Source organism: Marmota monax, unplaced genomic scaffold (assembly GCF_021218885.2).
Source record: "Marmota monax isolate L192 unplaced genomic scaffold, Marmota_monax_Labrador192_F-V1.1 WCK01_AAM20220418_F8-fsc00200, whole genome shotgun sequence".
Classification (NCBI taxonomy): domain Eukaryota; kingdom Metazoa; phylum Chordata; class Mammalia; order Rodentia; family Sciuridae; genus Marmota; species Marmota monax.
Window position 1 is genome coordinate 697,081 of NW_026692549.1, and position 15,912 is coordinate 712,992.

A 15,912-nucleotide genomic window follows, 5' to 3' on the forward strand; every position below is an offset into this window, starting at 1 on the left:
TTTCTTTGCCATGATGGGTGACAAGGGGGCTCTTAGGATGCACCAGAACTCCTCTCAGACAGCATATGTCAGACCAGAGCCGTCACATCAGAGGGCAGAGGCTGGACTCAGTGGGTGGCACTGTGCCTGGGTCCAGCAGCCAGACGGGCGTGTGTCACCCAGGGCCAACCTTGGGCCCCTTGTCTATGTCCGAAGCTTCTGCCTGACTCCCAGCAAAGCTGGCCTGGATGTTCACCTCCACCCCGCAGCCTGAAGACCCCCATCTGAGGCTCGCTCAGGGCCCAGCAGGCCTGCAAGCCTCCACTGGGATCCAGTGTCCCCACTCAGGAGGACTCTAGGGCCAGAGGGAGGCAGGGTCTGCAGGGGCTATGGCCCAAAGCACCCTCTAGAAGGTAGCAGATGACAAATACCAGGTGACAAGTGGCTGTCTGGGAGGGACCCGGGGCCACAGGGCTCAGCTTTCTAAGGAGCACATGGCCAGGTCTGGGAGGCCTGGCTGCCTCTCAGCTGAGGCTGCAGGGTGGGCAGCGGCCACCTGGACAGAGCCCTTGCTGCTCTGCCTCTCCTCTTGTCCAAATTCAGGTCTGACCTGGGTGTCTGCAGCCCCAGAGCCTAGTGGCCGGGGACAGGTGGGGCCTGCACCAAGTGCGTGTGCCCCACCTGGGCACACAGCCCTAGGCCTGCTCTTCTTCACCAAGGGCCGTGTGCCCAGGCCCCTCCAGGACACCCTTGCTCCACAACTGCTCAAAGCGGGCTCTGGGCCCATCCTGGGGATGTGCTGTTGCTCCCAGCTGGTCCCTCATGTGCCAGGGCCTCCCTCACACCCACCTTCTGGGGCCCTGCCCATGTGGGATGAGCAAAGACACATGCGTTCCAATGGATGCTATGTGGGTGTCCCGAGGGAGGCCATACTGAGGCATCTGGGAGCCAGGCATCCTGAGTCAGCCTGTCCTGTAACCTCCCCCCACCCACTGAGGCTGTAAAGTTGGGTTTGTCACTTGTGACCCAAGGTACCCTGTGATGGCACCCTGGAGTAAGTGCAGCCCTGGTCCCTCTGTCCCTGCTAGGACCCTGAGGAAGGAGCTCTCAAGATCGGGGCTGGGCAGGCCTGGTGCAACAGGAGCTGGAAGCTGCTTCCAGGGGTTGCTGTGCGGAAGCAGCTACTGCAGGGGTGAAGCGCACGCTGCAGGGGCCTGCGCCCAGCTGCTGCGTCCTCTGTCCACCCCAGTGCCTGGTGTCTGGCTCAGTTTCCAAAATCAAGCCCCTTGGTGGTGGGTCATGTGATGCTGCTTCAGCACCAAGAAGACAGGCCCAAAGAGGAGCCCAGTTAGGCACAGCTCCTGCTGGGGTCCAGGGTCAGAGTGAGGCCGCCTACACACCAGCCTTTCACGGGCCACGTTCACCTCCTGTGGTGCCTTCCACCTGCCCCGGCCACAGGCACCACTGAAGCTGGGGACCTGCAGGCCCACTCCACTGTCACGCCCCACCTCTGCTGCTGTCCACAGAGACCCACCAGAGCATCCCTGCTCTCCCCTTGGGAGCCCTTCAAGACCTGCTGGTCCCAGCCTGTAGCCACGGCTGGACACTGAGCACATGGCCTAGTGGCTGTCCACTGAAAGCCTTGGATGTCGCCAGAGGTGTGGGGCTGTGGCCTCAGGGCAGCCAGGAGGAGTGCTGCCATCTCACCAGGAGCTCTCAGCAGCCACACTGAGCCCCTTGGGCTGCCTAGTGAGCCCCACCTAGTTTCATGCCTGTAGTTTTCCAACAAGAAAGCAGCCAGACAATAACCGCAGTCTCTCAGAACCATCTTCCTGCCATTTTCCTGAGCTGCTGACAGTGTCCCCAGCGCTAGAGCCATCATGCACAGAGTCGGGTGGCATGGGACAGGGCCAGAGGGGCCCTGGAGGCTGTGCAGGGAGGGGTGCTGGTGGCATGGTGGGGAAGGAGATGACAGGTCTCCTGTGTGCCTGTCTGTCCTTCTGCTAGGAGGGATGTCTGTGTCGTGACCCATGGCAGAGCCCCAGGCAGTTCCCAGGGATGGGGGCTGGCAGAAGCTTGTGCTCAGACTGAGGTCAGACCCTGGTAGCTTAGGGAGAGAGGGTGCCCAGTGAGAAAAGTGGCCAGGAGAGCTGCAGCCATCCACCCCAGTTGCCCTGTCCAAATGGGTGTCTAGTTCTGCCAGGCATCTGCTCCTGCAGGCAGGGCTTCCTGGAACCCAGAGGGCATCTGCAGGGGCAGCAGGCCAAGCCTCTGTGGCCACACTGCCTCCTGCCCAAGACCCATCTGTTTCTGGGCCACCATGTACCTAGGGACATAAACAGCCATGCCAGTCCTGTGAGAAGCATGAGGGCCTCCACTGGCCTGCAAGTCTGGGTGGCTCAGGTGTCCTTCCTGCACACCCAGATCTGTCCTGCTTCCACCAAGGGCCTGTCTCAGGAAGGCAGGAACTAACCACCTTGGAGTTGTCCTCCCTTGACTTGTCCCTTCTACCAGGGGAAGGTACTCTGCATAGCTGTTCCCAGGGGGGAGGACATTCCTGCCACCTGGAACCCAGAGCTGGGTAGATGCAAATCCAGCCCAGACTTGCCCATGGTGGCCTCAAGCTAAGGGACCAGCACCCAAGGAACGGGCACCCTTGCTGTGGAGACAGCTGAGAGGTCTGGGTCAGCAGGTGTCCCTGCATGGTCAGGAGGACCCAGGTGGTGGCTCCTGAACAAGGCCCGGAGCTTGCCCAGACCATCCCTGCTGTCCCATCTGCAGGACAGCTCTGCAGATGCTCAGGCCCAGCATCTGTCCTGGGAGGACATGGCACCTCCAAATACCCCCTGGAGCTCAGGAAGGGCAGCTGGGTGAGCAGGAAGACCTCGCCTTCCCCAGGGGCTCTCCAGCACACCAGCAGGTGTGCCCACCCTCTAGGCGCTGAAGGCCTAGGATGTCACCAGAGGTGTGGGGCTGTGCCTCCCGGCCCACTGCAGTCCTGGCTCTCTGGGTTGGGGGGACACCGAGCCGGGAGGGGAGCTGCTCCTCCACCCTCTAGGCCTCTCCTCCTCTGCCAGGTTCTCCTACCACCGCAGCAGCTGCCCTGGAGCCAGGGCTGGCGGGTCTCATTTGTAGGCACTCCCAGAGTCACCTGCGTGGGTGGCTGGGGTGCAGTGTGGAGCCAGGGTGACTCTGCCCTCCCTCTCCAGGACCTGGCTTGAGGTCCAGCCCAATACACAGGATGCTGCCAGCCCCTCTGGGCAGAGGCCTCCCTGAAAACCAGGAGTGGGTGCTCCCTGCAGGGCCACAGGAAAGCTCAGACTCGCTGGGGGAGGAGCCGCAGCGCCACCGCGTGGCCCTGGGTGTGCCTCAGGCCACACAGTGGGGTCCTGGTAGGCTGGGCTGAGATGGAAAGCAGGGTGGCACTCTGTTTCCCCTGGAGGGCAGGAAGGGCAGCCGCCAGCGCCTCCTGCAGACCCTGTTTTAAATATGGGTGCTGAGAGATGTTCTGGCTCTGCGCTCGACCTGATGTCACCAGTGGGACCAGAACAGTGGCCACATTGGGAGGCGGAGCCCAAGAGCTGTGGTGGCGGGAGGGAGCCGTGCATGAGGCCAGTGCTCCAGGGCTCCTCTCGGGTGCTGACCCCAGACCACGTGCCCAACAGCAGGACCTCAGCATGGTGAGGAAGGCTGGCCTGTGGGGGCGGTGTGCTGCAGTGTGGGCAGCACAGAGACCTGGAACCTGTCAGTGCAGCACACAGCCACTGCCCCGGGGACTGCCTGGCCCCTGGCTTTCCACGACAGCCTGTGGCCTCGACCTGGACTGGTCCAAACACGCCTGGCCCAGGCTGCCCTCGGTGAGCTCCACAGGGCACCTGGTGCAGACAGGTCTGCGGCCATCCACTGGGGCCTGCACTCTGCGGAGCCTGGGCAGCCACCCAGGGCAGAGTTCCCATCTGGCTGGATGGGGCTGGTGCCCCACCAGGGAGGTCACACTGCCCTGTGCTACCCTCCAGCAGGGACAGCCCTGAGTGCCGAGCCTCTCACCCAGGCTGGGGGGGGTAGGGGTGGGCAGGGGTGGGCAGGAAGGGGTGGGGGGAGGCTTACCTTGTCATCCATGCCACTCTCGCTGTCACACTGCAGGGACAGAGAGAGAGAGAGAGAGGTGGGTCAGGACCTTCTTGCCCCTTGGGGCACAAGTGGCAGGCACCTGTGGGTGTCCCCTGCCACATCTCAGCTGAGGGCCCTGGGCCCCACAGCTCCACAGCCCCACAGAGAAGGCTCTGGGGACCAGCGCCCCTCTGCATAGACACAGGGACCGCATGAGGTGCACACCAGGGTCCCATCCCAAAGGAGGGCTTTCATTCCTGGCTGTGGTCACAGGCTCCTGCACCCTGGAGGGACAGGCCCTGGTGTCAGTGGCCCCTCGGGGCATGGCTGTCTAGGTAAACCAGGTATGCCTAGGGCCCACGCTCCCTGTCCTGGTCTGAAGTTGGGACTCTGAGGCGGCCCCAGCACCCAGCTCCTCCTGCAGGAGTGTGAGTGCCAGGCCAGGGCCACCTGTGGCTGAGAAGGGGCCCAGGCCAGGTGGGAGTTCACAGAACATATCTTTGTTTTCCATTTTCAATAAGAAGAACTGAGAAGCTAGAGAACAATACAGTTTCCCCTAAAAGAATAGGAAAGTCTCCTCCAGGATGACGTGCTTACGCCGGGCAGCCTCTCCAGCCCCAACACTGCAGCCGCGGCAAGCTGGGATTCACCAGCCACTCTCTGCTTAGGGACCAGAGACCTCCAAGGCCATCTCTGAGGGTGGGTGGGACCCCAGGCAGCAGGGACAGGCTCAGGGGCCTTCTGTGGCTGGCAGACTTCACACCTGCAGGCTGTGAGCTGGTGTGCCCAGTGGGCTGTGTGGAGCCCCCAGGCATAATGGAGCTGGGCCCACCCAGGGCCCTGGCTGGGGGCTTTGTGCCAAGAGCCGTCCACATGCCCCACAAAGGCACAGAGCCTGTGAGTGCACAGCGGTCCCTCCCTGGCCTGGGTGGCAGGTGTGGGCTGGCTGCAGGCAGGCCCAGGGCCCCTGGTCAGGGAAGAGATTCTGCCACTCACCACTGCCCAGAGCTTGTCGGGAGAGAGGACAAGGATGTGGGTGGGGATGGGACTGCCCAGATCCCAGGGCTCAGGGGAACAGAAGGAAAGTGGGGAGGGGAGGGGCAGAACCTGGCTGGCCATGGCCACACTAGTGATGTGGGAAGGGGAGCCTGTGGCTGTGGGAGGCCCCAGAGTCCTGTCTGTGGCCCCCATGGATCTTACAGCCTGGGGGGGGGGGTCCAGTGGGACCTTCACTTGCTCGATTCCCACATGGAGACTGAAGTTGCAAACTGCAATCCCATCAAACCTCCAGGGTGCAAGGAGCATCAGCTCCTGCTTGCCCTGCCTGCTACGCGGGGCCACATGGATGTGCCAGGACCAGCATCCACCAGGACCAGCATCCACCAGGACCACTTGCCATGCCTGTCCTCTGTTCCTTTGCCAGCCCCCAGAGCCCTGCTAGAGACCCTAGCCACCACAGGCTTCCTCATGGATTCTGGGCCTGAGGCTGGGCTGGGCCAGGAGGCAGTGAGACTTGTGGAAGGCTGTTAGACTGTCCAGCAATAATGGAGGGAGCCTTCTGGAAGGCAGGAGAGAACAGTAGCCAGGATCCTAGAGTTACCAAGCTGCACCTGCTGCCGGCCAGCCTGGGCAGGACCATAGTGAACCTGTGCTAGTCAAGGTCCGGTGAGGTGACTGGTCAGGGCAGGGCGAGAACAGTCATATCTGCTTTGGGAGCTGCCCAAGTGAGCAGACCTTCAAGGAGCTGGAGCTGGGTATGGCTGCCCTGGCAGGACTCAGGCCCATGGGGAAGGGCGGAGATATGAGCCCTGAAGCAGAAGACTGCTCTGATGCTATCCTGCTTCCTCTGCTGTGCAGCCTTGGACAGATCCCTTGCCCAGACTGTGCAACAGCTTTAGCATCTGAGGTCATCTCTGTCCTCCACCTCCCTGGGCTGGTGGACCCTTGGGTACAGGGGTCCTCTAGAGACCCTGGCTACAGAGGGCAAAGTCAGGACGCAGGAGGCAGAAGTGCTACAGGAGGGGCAGGGAGGTGACAAGTTGGGGAGGACTCCTGGCAGGGTGGGGGAGGGGCCTGTGGTGGAGCAGGGGGCAGCTGGGAAAGTCAGGCAGCCACTGAGAGCCACCAGAGGGACAGGCCAGGTGGGCTTAGCAGGGTGGCTCTGCTGCCAGGAGAGCCCAGCTGATGGCCAGGAGGGGATGAGAGCCGACAGTGGGAACTGGGTGGGTGTACGCTGAGGGTGACCAAAGGACCTGCAGATGGACCCCAGGAAGGCTTGGGTAAAAATGGGCAGCACCTACGGGATGAAGCAGAGCGATACAGGGAGGGAGAAGCTGACAAGTGGGAAAGACAGAGGAGAGAAGCTGAGGGGAGGGAGACAGAGGAGAGAAGCTGAGGGGAGGGAGAAGCTGAGGGGAAGGAGAGACAAAGGAGTCCTATAAGGGCAGCTGGCAGCACCACTCGACTCTGGAGTGTCCGTGGCCTCCACTGGGCCAACAGCCTGCGTGGGGTCAGCTGATCCTCAAACCCAGCTCTGTTCTGAGACCAGGAGAGCTCTGGGCAGTGAGCGCTAGAGGCCCCTGGGAGGGCAAGCGGGCACCTGGCCTGGTCCCTGTCTGGCCTTCCACCAGGCACACACCTCCCTTCTGCTGCTGGTTATAGGCCCTGGGCCTCCACCACACAGCCAAGGGTGACCCGGCCACAGGCACAATCCACTGCCCCCTGTGCACCCCCTTGGTCTCCCAGCATCACCCACCTTGCCTCTGGACCCTAGCCTGGTAGCCTCACTGACCACAGCTCCACTGGGCCTGGCCTGCTTTCTTGGGAAGGCCCTGCCATCCACCTCTGCAGTGCCACCAAGCCTAGTGACCCCCTGCCCCTCTGCTCTCTGACAGACCCCAGCATCCCCCTCCTGCCCTTCCCTTGGATGCCGTGGACAGAAAGGCAGGTGTTGCAGACCTCCGCCCCGGCCTGGAGCGCAGGGCCCGCCGCAGCCTGCCAGGCATCCGCCCTGCACACCTCAGAGCCTTTGCCTGTCCCAGCTGGGCCAGGGGACAGAGAGCCAGAGCTGGAATGATAAGGGATGCTCTGCCCCAGGGAGCTGACCTTTCTGAGTGCACCAAAGGGAGACCTCACGTGCCCGACTCCAGTGCCCACTACCTATGAGTCACTGATCCACACGCAGGCTCAACGAGGAGCCCCCAACACTGATCCCCACTGCGTGGGGCAGCACGGCCAGGCCTCCAGCACCACCCAAACTCCAGTGGGCTTCCTGCCCGCAGGCACCCTCACCAAGGACAACCACTGGCCGGGCCTCCGACACCCCTCCTGCATCTGGCCCCGCACAAGTCCTAGGGCTCATTGGGGGTGTGCAGGGGGGAGGGAGCAGGCCAAGGAATCTGGGGGCCTCAAGTTCTGGGTTGGACTGGACCTGATCCTGCAGCTCATCATGGTTCAGGGCTTGTGGTCAGGGGCAGGACTGGCCACCTGGTGAGGACAGGAAGCCACTGGAACCCCAGGAAGGAAGGGGGGAAGGTGGGGGTTCCTGGCCCAGGCCCCATAACAGTCAGAGCTGCCGTGGAAGCCAGACCATCTCCTTGGTGACCCACTACCCAATCCCAGATCAGAGGGCACGGGGTGGGCACAGCTCCTGTGGCAGGATCAGGATAGGTGACTCCAAGAGCCTACACCAGACCCTCAGCTTGGGAGGTCAGCCCCAAGGGCCCGCCTCACGCTCGGGCAGCAACTCTCATTAGCCTGGAGCTGGTGGGGCCAGAGAGGTTTCTGGAGCATGGGGAAGGGCAGGGGGTGGCCCCCAAGTGGACTCCGTGAGTGAAGAGCCACGGCTAGGTTCTGAGGCCAGGCTTGTTCTGCCCTGTGTGCTGCCCATGCTGGGGAAGCAGGGCAAGGGGCCTCTGGCCATGACCTGCTTCTGGACTGTGTGGAGGCCACAGGGTGCAGGCGTATACTCAGGCCACCTGCTCCAGAGCAGCAGACAGGAAACTGTGGGCACCTGCGAGTCAGCAGGGGCAAGAGGAGGGCGTAGGAGAGCACTCTGGGGCCACCAGGCCACTGGGTCTAGGCTCCGAGGGCAGCGGCAGCTGCCTTGGTCTCTCTAACTCTCAGAGGTGGGCTACCCTGCAGCAGACCCAGGGGAGGCTCTCAGCCCATGGAGGGCCTATCCAGGGGCCAGGCGCATGCCCAGGCCACCCCAGAACTGCTGGCCCCACCCCCCACTGGTTGCCACCTCACTCTATGCCACAGAAGAATGACTTGCTGGCTAAACTGTGGGTGGGGAGGGAGTCCTCTGGCATGGGATACAGGGTGGAGGGGGCTGCCAGGCAGTCTGAAGGGTCATTTCCTGTTTCTGGGGGCAGAGTGAGGACACCCTCGCTTGCAGGGCTTGGCCTTCCGGGGGCAGCACAGTGCATGACACTGAGTTCTGTTCTGTTTCCACAGAAACAGGGAAGGGATGGAAAGGGCAATGGAGAGCTGGGGCGTTCTCGAGAACCAGTGCTCTCCCAAACCACACTCGGCCCCCAGGTCCTCGCCACAGCCTGCGGCTCAGGGGGACAGACCCTTCCCAGGTTCTGCAGGCTGCCTCCCCTCCTGCCGCTGTGCTGGTGCTACACCAGGGGAGCCCGCCAGTCCTCCCGCCCTCATCTAGCCCTGTGCATGGCATGGACAGGGCCGCAGGAGCCCCTGCTCCCCGCCCTCCCAGTTCCTCACCATCAGCACCCACTTCCTTGGGGTTCCCTGACCTCTGAGATGCCCTTGTCCAGAGGCCTCGCCAGTTTCACCTGTGGCTACCGCAGGGACCCTGCTCTGTCTCCTTTGGCACGCCCAGGCTCCGGTGGTTCCTCCTGAAAGGCCGGCTTTCTTGCCCTCTGCCCTGGGGAGAGCAGGTCCAGAGGGCAGGGCCTTCCGTGGTTGGTCTGTAGTGCCCCTGGCACCTGATGTACAGCCTAGGTCACTCCCTGGGCACACGGGTGGACGACAGGAGGCAGAACAGGCACAGGCGGATGCTGCTGCTCCTGCACTGGCCACCCCTCCAACAGCTGGCCTCAAGACCCTGTGCGCAGAAGTCAGGAGGGGCAGGGGCTCTCCTGACTCCTGTGGACGTGATGTGCTTTTATTGCATTTGTACAGTCATAGCTGCTCAGGGGTGGCCCAGGGCCGTGTGGTGACGTCATAACCTGCCTCAGAAGTGACCCAGGGGTTGTGTGATGACACCATGAACCTGCCTGTCAGACTTTGCCCTAGCTTCGGGCTGGCCCTCCTTTCTGGCTGCCCAGCCCCAGATGAGGCCGGAGGTGCTTCCTCTTCCCACCTTCAGCATGGGTTTCCCCATGCTGTGTCAGTCAGAGCTCCACCTGGCCTGGCCTCTGCCCCCTCTCCACCCCTGGGCCCTGCTAGCTAACTGGGACCTCATCCCCTTGTGGTGCCCCTTAGCATGCCTGGGCCCCACTCTGCACGCTGTGCTGGAGTTCCAGCCCTCTGGTACTGTCTAAGCGAGGCCTGGACCTGCCGGCCACCCTGTTCACCACCTCCACCAGGGCAGCTTCTCCTGAGCTTGGCGACCATCTCTGTGCACACTTCCAGTCACAGAGACTGGCCACAGGAGACACTGGACAAACACTGGCTGGTTTTCTTCTGTCTGGGGGCCACACGTCATGCTCTAGCCATGAGGAGGGCAGGTGGTGGGGACCATAGAGGTCTTAGTGGCACTCTTAGGGACAGAGGAGGGGAGGGCACAAGGTGTCAGCTCCTTCCTGACCATGATGAGGGCCCTGGGTGGCTTTGGGCAGAGCTTCCGGGTGGAGGGCTCCGGCTGGAGGGCGGTGGAGATCTTGGCTCCAGTCCCATGAGCCTCTCTGGAGGAAAAGAGTGGGCTAGAACCAAGTGCCCACCTCACAGGTTGGCAGTCACAGCAAGGACCACCTGCAGCTGTTCTGCCTCCTCCTCTCTGTCCTGGTCACCTCCACCCAGGGGCCTCTCAGGAGCAGCTAAAGGTGTCCACAGGGCCTTTCCCCTTTACGAAGGGAGCCCAACCCTGCTCTGTAGGAAGCAGACCCCCTCAGCCTTGGATGCAAGCAGCCAAATTAGGAAGATTGCTTTCTAACTAATTTCATGGCGTTAACAAAGATCTGATGGTTTATGTAGGAGATGGGGACCGCTTCTGGGACACAAGCCATTGAGGGTGAGCAGTGACAGGGGACTTGCTGGGGACAAGGTCTTTGCAGAATTAGCCCACTTAGAATAGGGTCTAGGAAATCAGGTCAGCTGACAAACGTCCCTGCCACCTGGGATAGGGATGCCCTGGGGAGGGACAGGCCATGTGTGTGCTCCTCGTTAGTGGGCTCCAAGCTCTTGGAGAGCCCCGGAGCTCGCCTGTACACCCACATGCAGACACAGGCCCGATACGTGCCCACAGTTGCCCTGGGGGCTCTCCTGACACCTGCAGGTGAGGCAGGCCACGCCCGCAGGCACATGATAGACATGCACCAACACACAGGTATACCGAGGGCCCCAGGTGAGCTGCATACAGACATGAGCCAGCCAACCCGAGGGCACAGGTCTGAGGCCCCTGGGGCCCACCCTGGTCTCATGGCATTTTGTAGCTCCCACCCAGCCCCTGCCGCTTGAGCCCCCCTGCTGCATACAGGCCACCCAGGTGGCTGCAGCTCCTCAGCCTCTGAAGACGGGCCTGGTCCCACTGTCTGCCTGGGGTCTGACCTCCATGCCGACTAGACGAGAGGCTCACTGGTGTGACGAAAGCCTACAGGGCCAGGGCTGACCACCTGTGCTCTGCACCAGGCCACCTACAAACAGCAGGGCCCTGTCGGGGTCGAACACACGTGCCTGCACACCCAGGGCCCGTCTGCATGCACCAGGGCTTCCGTCACCCAGAGGACCATCTGCAGACCTAGGGCCGCCTGGGCTGCTGCTCGGAGGGGATCGATGCCCGCCCTGCCACCATCTGTCACTCCTACAGCAGCTGTGGGGGCTGTGCTGGGGCAGCTGGCAAGTCAGTCACAGGCTCTCCAGAACCGCCAACCAGGCAGCGTCTGGGGAGGAGCCTGGGAGACAAGCAGGGATCTGGAAGCAGAGGAGCAGCTGGTGGCTGGGGCAGAAAGAGCCCGGCCACCCCAGGGCCACAGCTGGCCTGGAAGCCTTGGCCTCCAGGCAGGGCACCTCCCTGAGCACAGGACCTGCCCTCGCCCCAGCTGTGGCCACTGGCAGGACCTCTGTGGTGCTCATAGGGACACGGCGCCTCCACCTCGGGGGCTTGGCCCAGGCACCCAGCACTCTTCCTGCCCACGAGAACCCCAACTCCCTGGAAAGCTGGGGTGTGGCGGTGGGACTCAGATCCACACTCCCTCTGCCAAGTGCCCCAGACATGAGATGGCAGACTCCACATCCAGCCACCTTGCCTGTCCTGGAGAAGCCCAGTTCTCAGCTTCTCCAACCTACACAACAGCCTGAAGCAACTATGGGACATGCCACCACAACAGCAGGCTTGGTGTGTCTGGCATAGCCCTGACCACTGCTGGCCATGCCCTGCTCACTGGAGCTGTGGCACCTGGGGTCACCCTGGCTACAGCCTGCTCACTGGAGCTGTGGCATGTGGGAATACACTGGCCATGGCCTGCTCACTGGAGCTGTGGTGTGGACGCAATGGCCACGGCCTGCTCACTCCTGTCCTTTCCAGGTCCCGCGGAAGCCCAGCAGGGAGCTGTGGCGCTCTCTGTGCTTGGCCCCACTGAGTAATTACTAGGTGAAGCACATACCCGGGAGTCGCTGTGGCCACAGGGATGGGGCTGTGGATTGCAGAGATGGCTTTTATGGAGATCTGGGCTTCACACTATCTACCTTCCTCCTGACATTGAGGGAAAAGGAAGGGTTGCCAGGAGGGTGCAGGGGCTGCTCTGAGGGAGCCTGGAGCAGCGGATCTGGCGGGGCCAGGTGTTGGCCCATCCCATTGGCACAGGATGTCACTGGACGGCGCTCGCAAATGCACGGTGCACTTTCCCAGGGCCCCAGACCCCCTCCCCTGTACTGGCCACAGGTGGCACCAGCTCCAGGACGAGTTCCTGTGCCCATCTGTGCTCAGGCGCCTGAGGCTATGCCTGCTGTGCCCATGTGGGCTGAGCACCCTATGGCTCTGGGCAGAGGCCCTGCATGCAGCGCCTCGTGGGTGTCCCCAAGTGGCACATCCCTGTGAATCATGGCCCCAGGGCATGTGCACCCTCCACCCCCACAAGGTCACGGCCAGAAGCAGATCCCAGGATGGTGGGGCCTGGGTGTGGGAGCTGCTGGGCAGGTGTGCTGGGGGCGGGCTCTGTGGCAGGGGCCACTCAGCAGGGTGGAGGGGTGGGGAGACTTACGGAGTAGCCTCTCCCAGACGCGGCCTGCGCTGAGCTCTGCAGAGGAAGAAAGGATGATCAGTAGTGGGCCACAGCACCTCCTCCCAGTGCCCACCACCCCAGCTGGAGACAGGCCCATAGACCCTCCCGGACAGGGCCTCGAGGACTTGGCTACAGAAGGCAGGACGGAGCTGAGTGCTGGCCAGTTCTGGGCAAGAGACACTGCAGGGGCGGTTCTAGAAGCAGCACACTCTGCTGGATGGGTGGGTACTGCACCCACCAGGACTGAGCAGTGGGTGTCCTTGCTGACCCGGGGCACGGTAGAGGTCATGGCAGGAAGGCTGAAGGGCTGGGGTGGGTGTGGAGGAGGACCAGAGGGAGAGGGCAGCCCGCTTAGTTGCAACCCCTCCCTCTTCCCTCAGACCCATCTGGCCCCCCTGCAGAGTGGGGAGGAGGTGTCCTCCTCTTCCCAACAGCCCTGACCGGCAGCTGAGGGGTGGGGGCCTACGTGGCTCCTGGGCTCTTAGGCGCAGGCAGAACCGTCTCTACTCTGGCTGGGCAGGCAGCTAGAGGAGGGCTAACTGGGGCAGCCCTGGGCCTCAGACAATTGCCAGCCTATTTCCACATCTCCAGGCAGCAAGACAGGGAGCCTGGCCATTGTGCCTCCCCCCGGTGCCTGCAGGCACCCAGGCCCCACTTCATTCAGTCCTGGGGGAGGGGGGCCTGCCACCTGGGGCCACTTTAGAGCTAGGGGAGGGGTGCCCGCCCCCTCCCCAGGCCCTGGCTGGGGTTCAAGCCCCACCACTAGTGGAATCCCAGCCTGAGCCCCAAGCCTAAGGACCTGAGCCACCAGGGCTGTGCCATCCCTGAGCCAGCACCGGGTCCCTTCCCCCTGAACTGCAGCTGGCCACCCCCAGGGACCTGCAGCCCCGGGTCCAGCCCTCTGGGATGCTGGAGGGTCATTCCTAGTTGGGCCAGCCTTGAAGTGCCTATGGCACACCTCAGGACTCTTGTCGGGATCTGTCGGAGGCTCAGCCCCACCAACCACTCAGCGTGGGGCACCTGGCCTCCAGTTCATCCCTAGAGCACACTCTGGAACCTTGGGATCATGCTGGTGGCCATGTGGGTACTAGGGTGGTGAGTTTGGTATTCCTAATTGTCCCACCCACAGTCCCTCCCGTGGGGACATCCTACGGAGTAAGTCATGCTTCTAGAGCAAACCCCCAACTGCCTGCAGCCAGACAAGAGCCCCAGGAACTGGGAACCGGGTGGTGCCAGGGCACTCACGTCGCTGAGCTGGTCCTGGGGACTGCTCTGCCGGGAGCTGCTGGCTTCAAGAACATTGTCGTCGTCACTGTTGTGGTCACCCCCTCTGGACACAGCAACCTTCATCTGGGGACAGGGAGAGACAGTCTCAGGCAAACACACACCTGAGCCCATTTGTCCCAGGCCCTCCTGCTTCTGCATCTGACTTGGGACCCACGCTGCAGCCCAGAGACCTCCCTGGTTGCTGGGGCTGGTCAGGGGAGACACTTCCTCCTGAGCTGAGGGTCTGGGGTCTGTAGAGAACAGCAGAGGGCAGAGCCTGCAGACCCTGAAGCCCGTGGCGACCTGCGCCAGGAGGAGATGGGACAGAGCACACCTAAACCCCCATCGGCTCCATCCTACTTCTTGAGCTGCTGACTCAGGGCATCCTTGGGGTCCCTGCCCACATCCTGTCCTTGGCCAAGCAGGAAGCTGGTCAGGAGGCCCCAGGACTCCCACACCCAGTGCCCACAGTCAGCACAGTGCCTCCCTGGCCATGTGCCTTTGGGCCACTCTGTGCCTCAGTGTACCATCTGCAAGACCCACTGACTGGCCTCGCCACCACACCAGCACACGAGGCCCAGGTCGGGCGAAGGCCTGTGCTGGGCCCTGTGGCCCTGCCCTGCTTGCCCTGGCTTCCCTGAGGGGAAAGAACGTTCATCCCCTTTCCACAGATGACCACCACGGCCCTAAGGGGCAAGTTCACAGGGGATAGAGCCACAGCCAGCACTAGGCACTCTATCTCTGGAGGCAATGCCACAGGGCACATAGGCGAGGGCCACGGCAGGGTGCCTGCTCACACCAGGGCTCAGCCTCCAGGCCTGCTCACAGTCTCTGGCACGTCCCCAGCTGTGTGCGGGCCCTTCAAGACACTGTGCTGGCTTGCCTGCCTGCCCGCCTGGCCCCCACTGCCCCTGGCCGCTGGGGCAGACTTGGCCAAGTCACGCACACATGTTGGCCCGAGACCTACCCCAGGGCCCTGCCAGTGTGCCTGATGGTGCCAATGCCAAGAGGCGGAGCCAGTCCTGGTTCACAGCCAGCCAACCAACCAGCGGGCCAGCCAACCAACCAACAAATCGTCCAACCAGCCATCCACCCACCCATCCACTTATCCAGCTGACCAAAACCCAACCAGCCAACCACCTGACCAGCAGTCTGTTTGTCCCTCTATCCGCCCACCCAGCCAGCCTTCAGAGTTTCTACGTTCTGGGCAGAAACTAAGACAGATGTGTCCCCACCCTCCTAAGCCTACGAAGGAACACCTCCAGTAACTATAAAGGACAGCGTGGCTAGGAACAGGAGGCTGAGGCAGGAGGACCTGAGTTCAAGGCCAGCCTGGGCAATTAATGAGATGCTGTTCCAAAATAAAAACTATGAAAAGGGCTGTCAGAGGGCTCAATCCCCAGTGGCAGGGGCTGAGCACACAGTGCTGAGGGTCAAGAACAGCAGAGGGAGGGTCCAGAAGGGCTGTTCCCCAAGGCCTGCCGCTGGCCGGGCTGGGCTCTGCTCACCACATTCTTCTGACACACAGTCATCATGACAGACCATTGCTGGTCCAGGAGAGAGGTTCCAGGGCAGCGGCTGGGTCCACACACTTGAGGACAAAGCTGGCTAGGTCTGCTGGCCACTGGGCAGAGACCTCAGCAACCCAGGAGGTCTGAGCATGGACAGGACATGGCCCCAGGCACAGCCTCAGCACTGGACAGCTGGCCCCTTCCGCCCAGCAGAGGGGCTCTCCCTCAGGACCCACCCTCAATCAGGCAAGGGAGGCCTTCCCTACCAGGTGGGGCACTAAACTCCTGCTGCTCTGCACATGGGGGAGCCCCGGCCTCTGCCATTCCTCTGGGGTTTCTGAGGCCCCTTCCCAGGCCTCAGATCCCTGCCAGTTCTGTGGCTCTGCCCAGATGGGGCCTCAAGCTTGGCCTCATCCAGCCCCACACAGGGAAGGAGGGACCTGCAGGGAGCCTGCAGGGAGCCTGCAGGGAGCCTGACCTCAGCCTTGTGCCCACTCTGGGCAGGGGTGGGGGTGGTGGGCCCTGGCTCTGGCACCGCAAGCTCTGACTCAGCCCTGCTCCCCACCCTGGGGCGGCGACCAGGTGGGGCCCTCGAAGGGGGCCTCCCAGCCCTCCGCAGGGGTCAGAGGGCCCTGGAC

At 62.8% G+C, this 15,912-nt stretch overlaps 1 protein-coding gene across 12 annotated transcripts in view; it reads right to left on the bottom strand.

The window, feature by feature from the left end:
• Fbrsl1 (fibrosin like 1) overlaps positions 1-15,912 on the bottom strand; it is a 60,457-nt gene that overhangs the window by 17,634 nt on the left and 26,911 nt on the right. For all 12 annotated transcript variants that reach the window (XM_058579744.1, XM_046445920.2, XM_046445923.2 and 9 more), the window contains 3 exons: positions 13,743-13,847; positions 12,477-12,512; positions 4,087-4,116 (listed from right to left, as the gene is read on the bottom strand). In XM_058579744.1, coding sequence (XP_058435727.1) covers positions 4,087-4,116; positions 12,477-12,512; positions 13,743-13,847 — 171 coding nt within the window. The remainder of the gene's footprint in view (positions 1-4,086; positions 4,117-12,476; positions 12,513-13,742; positions 13,848-15,912) is intronic.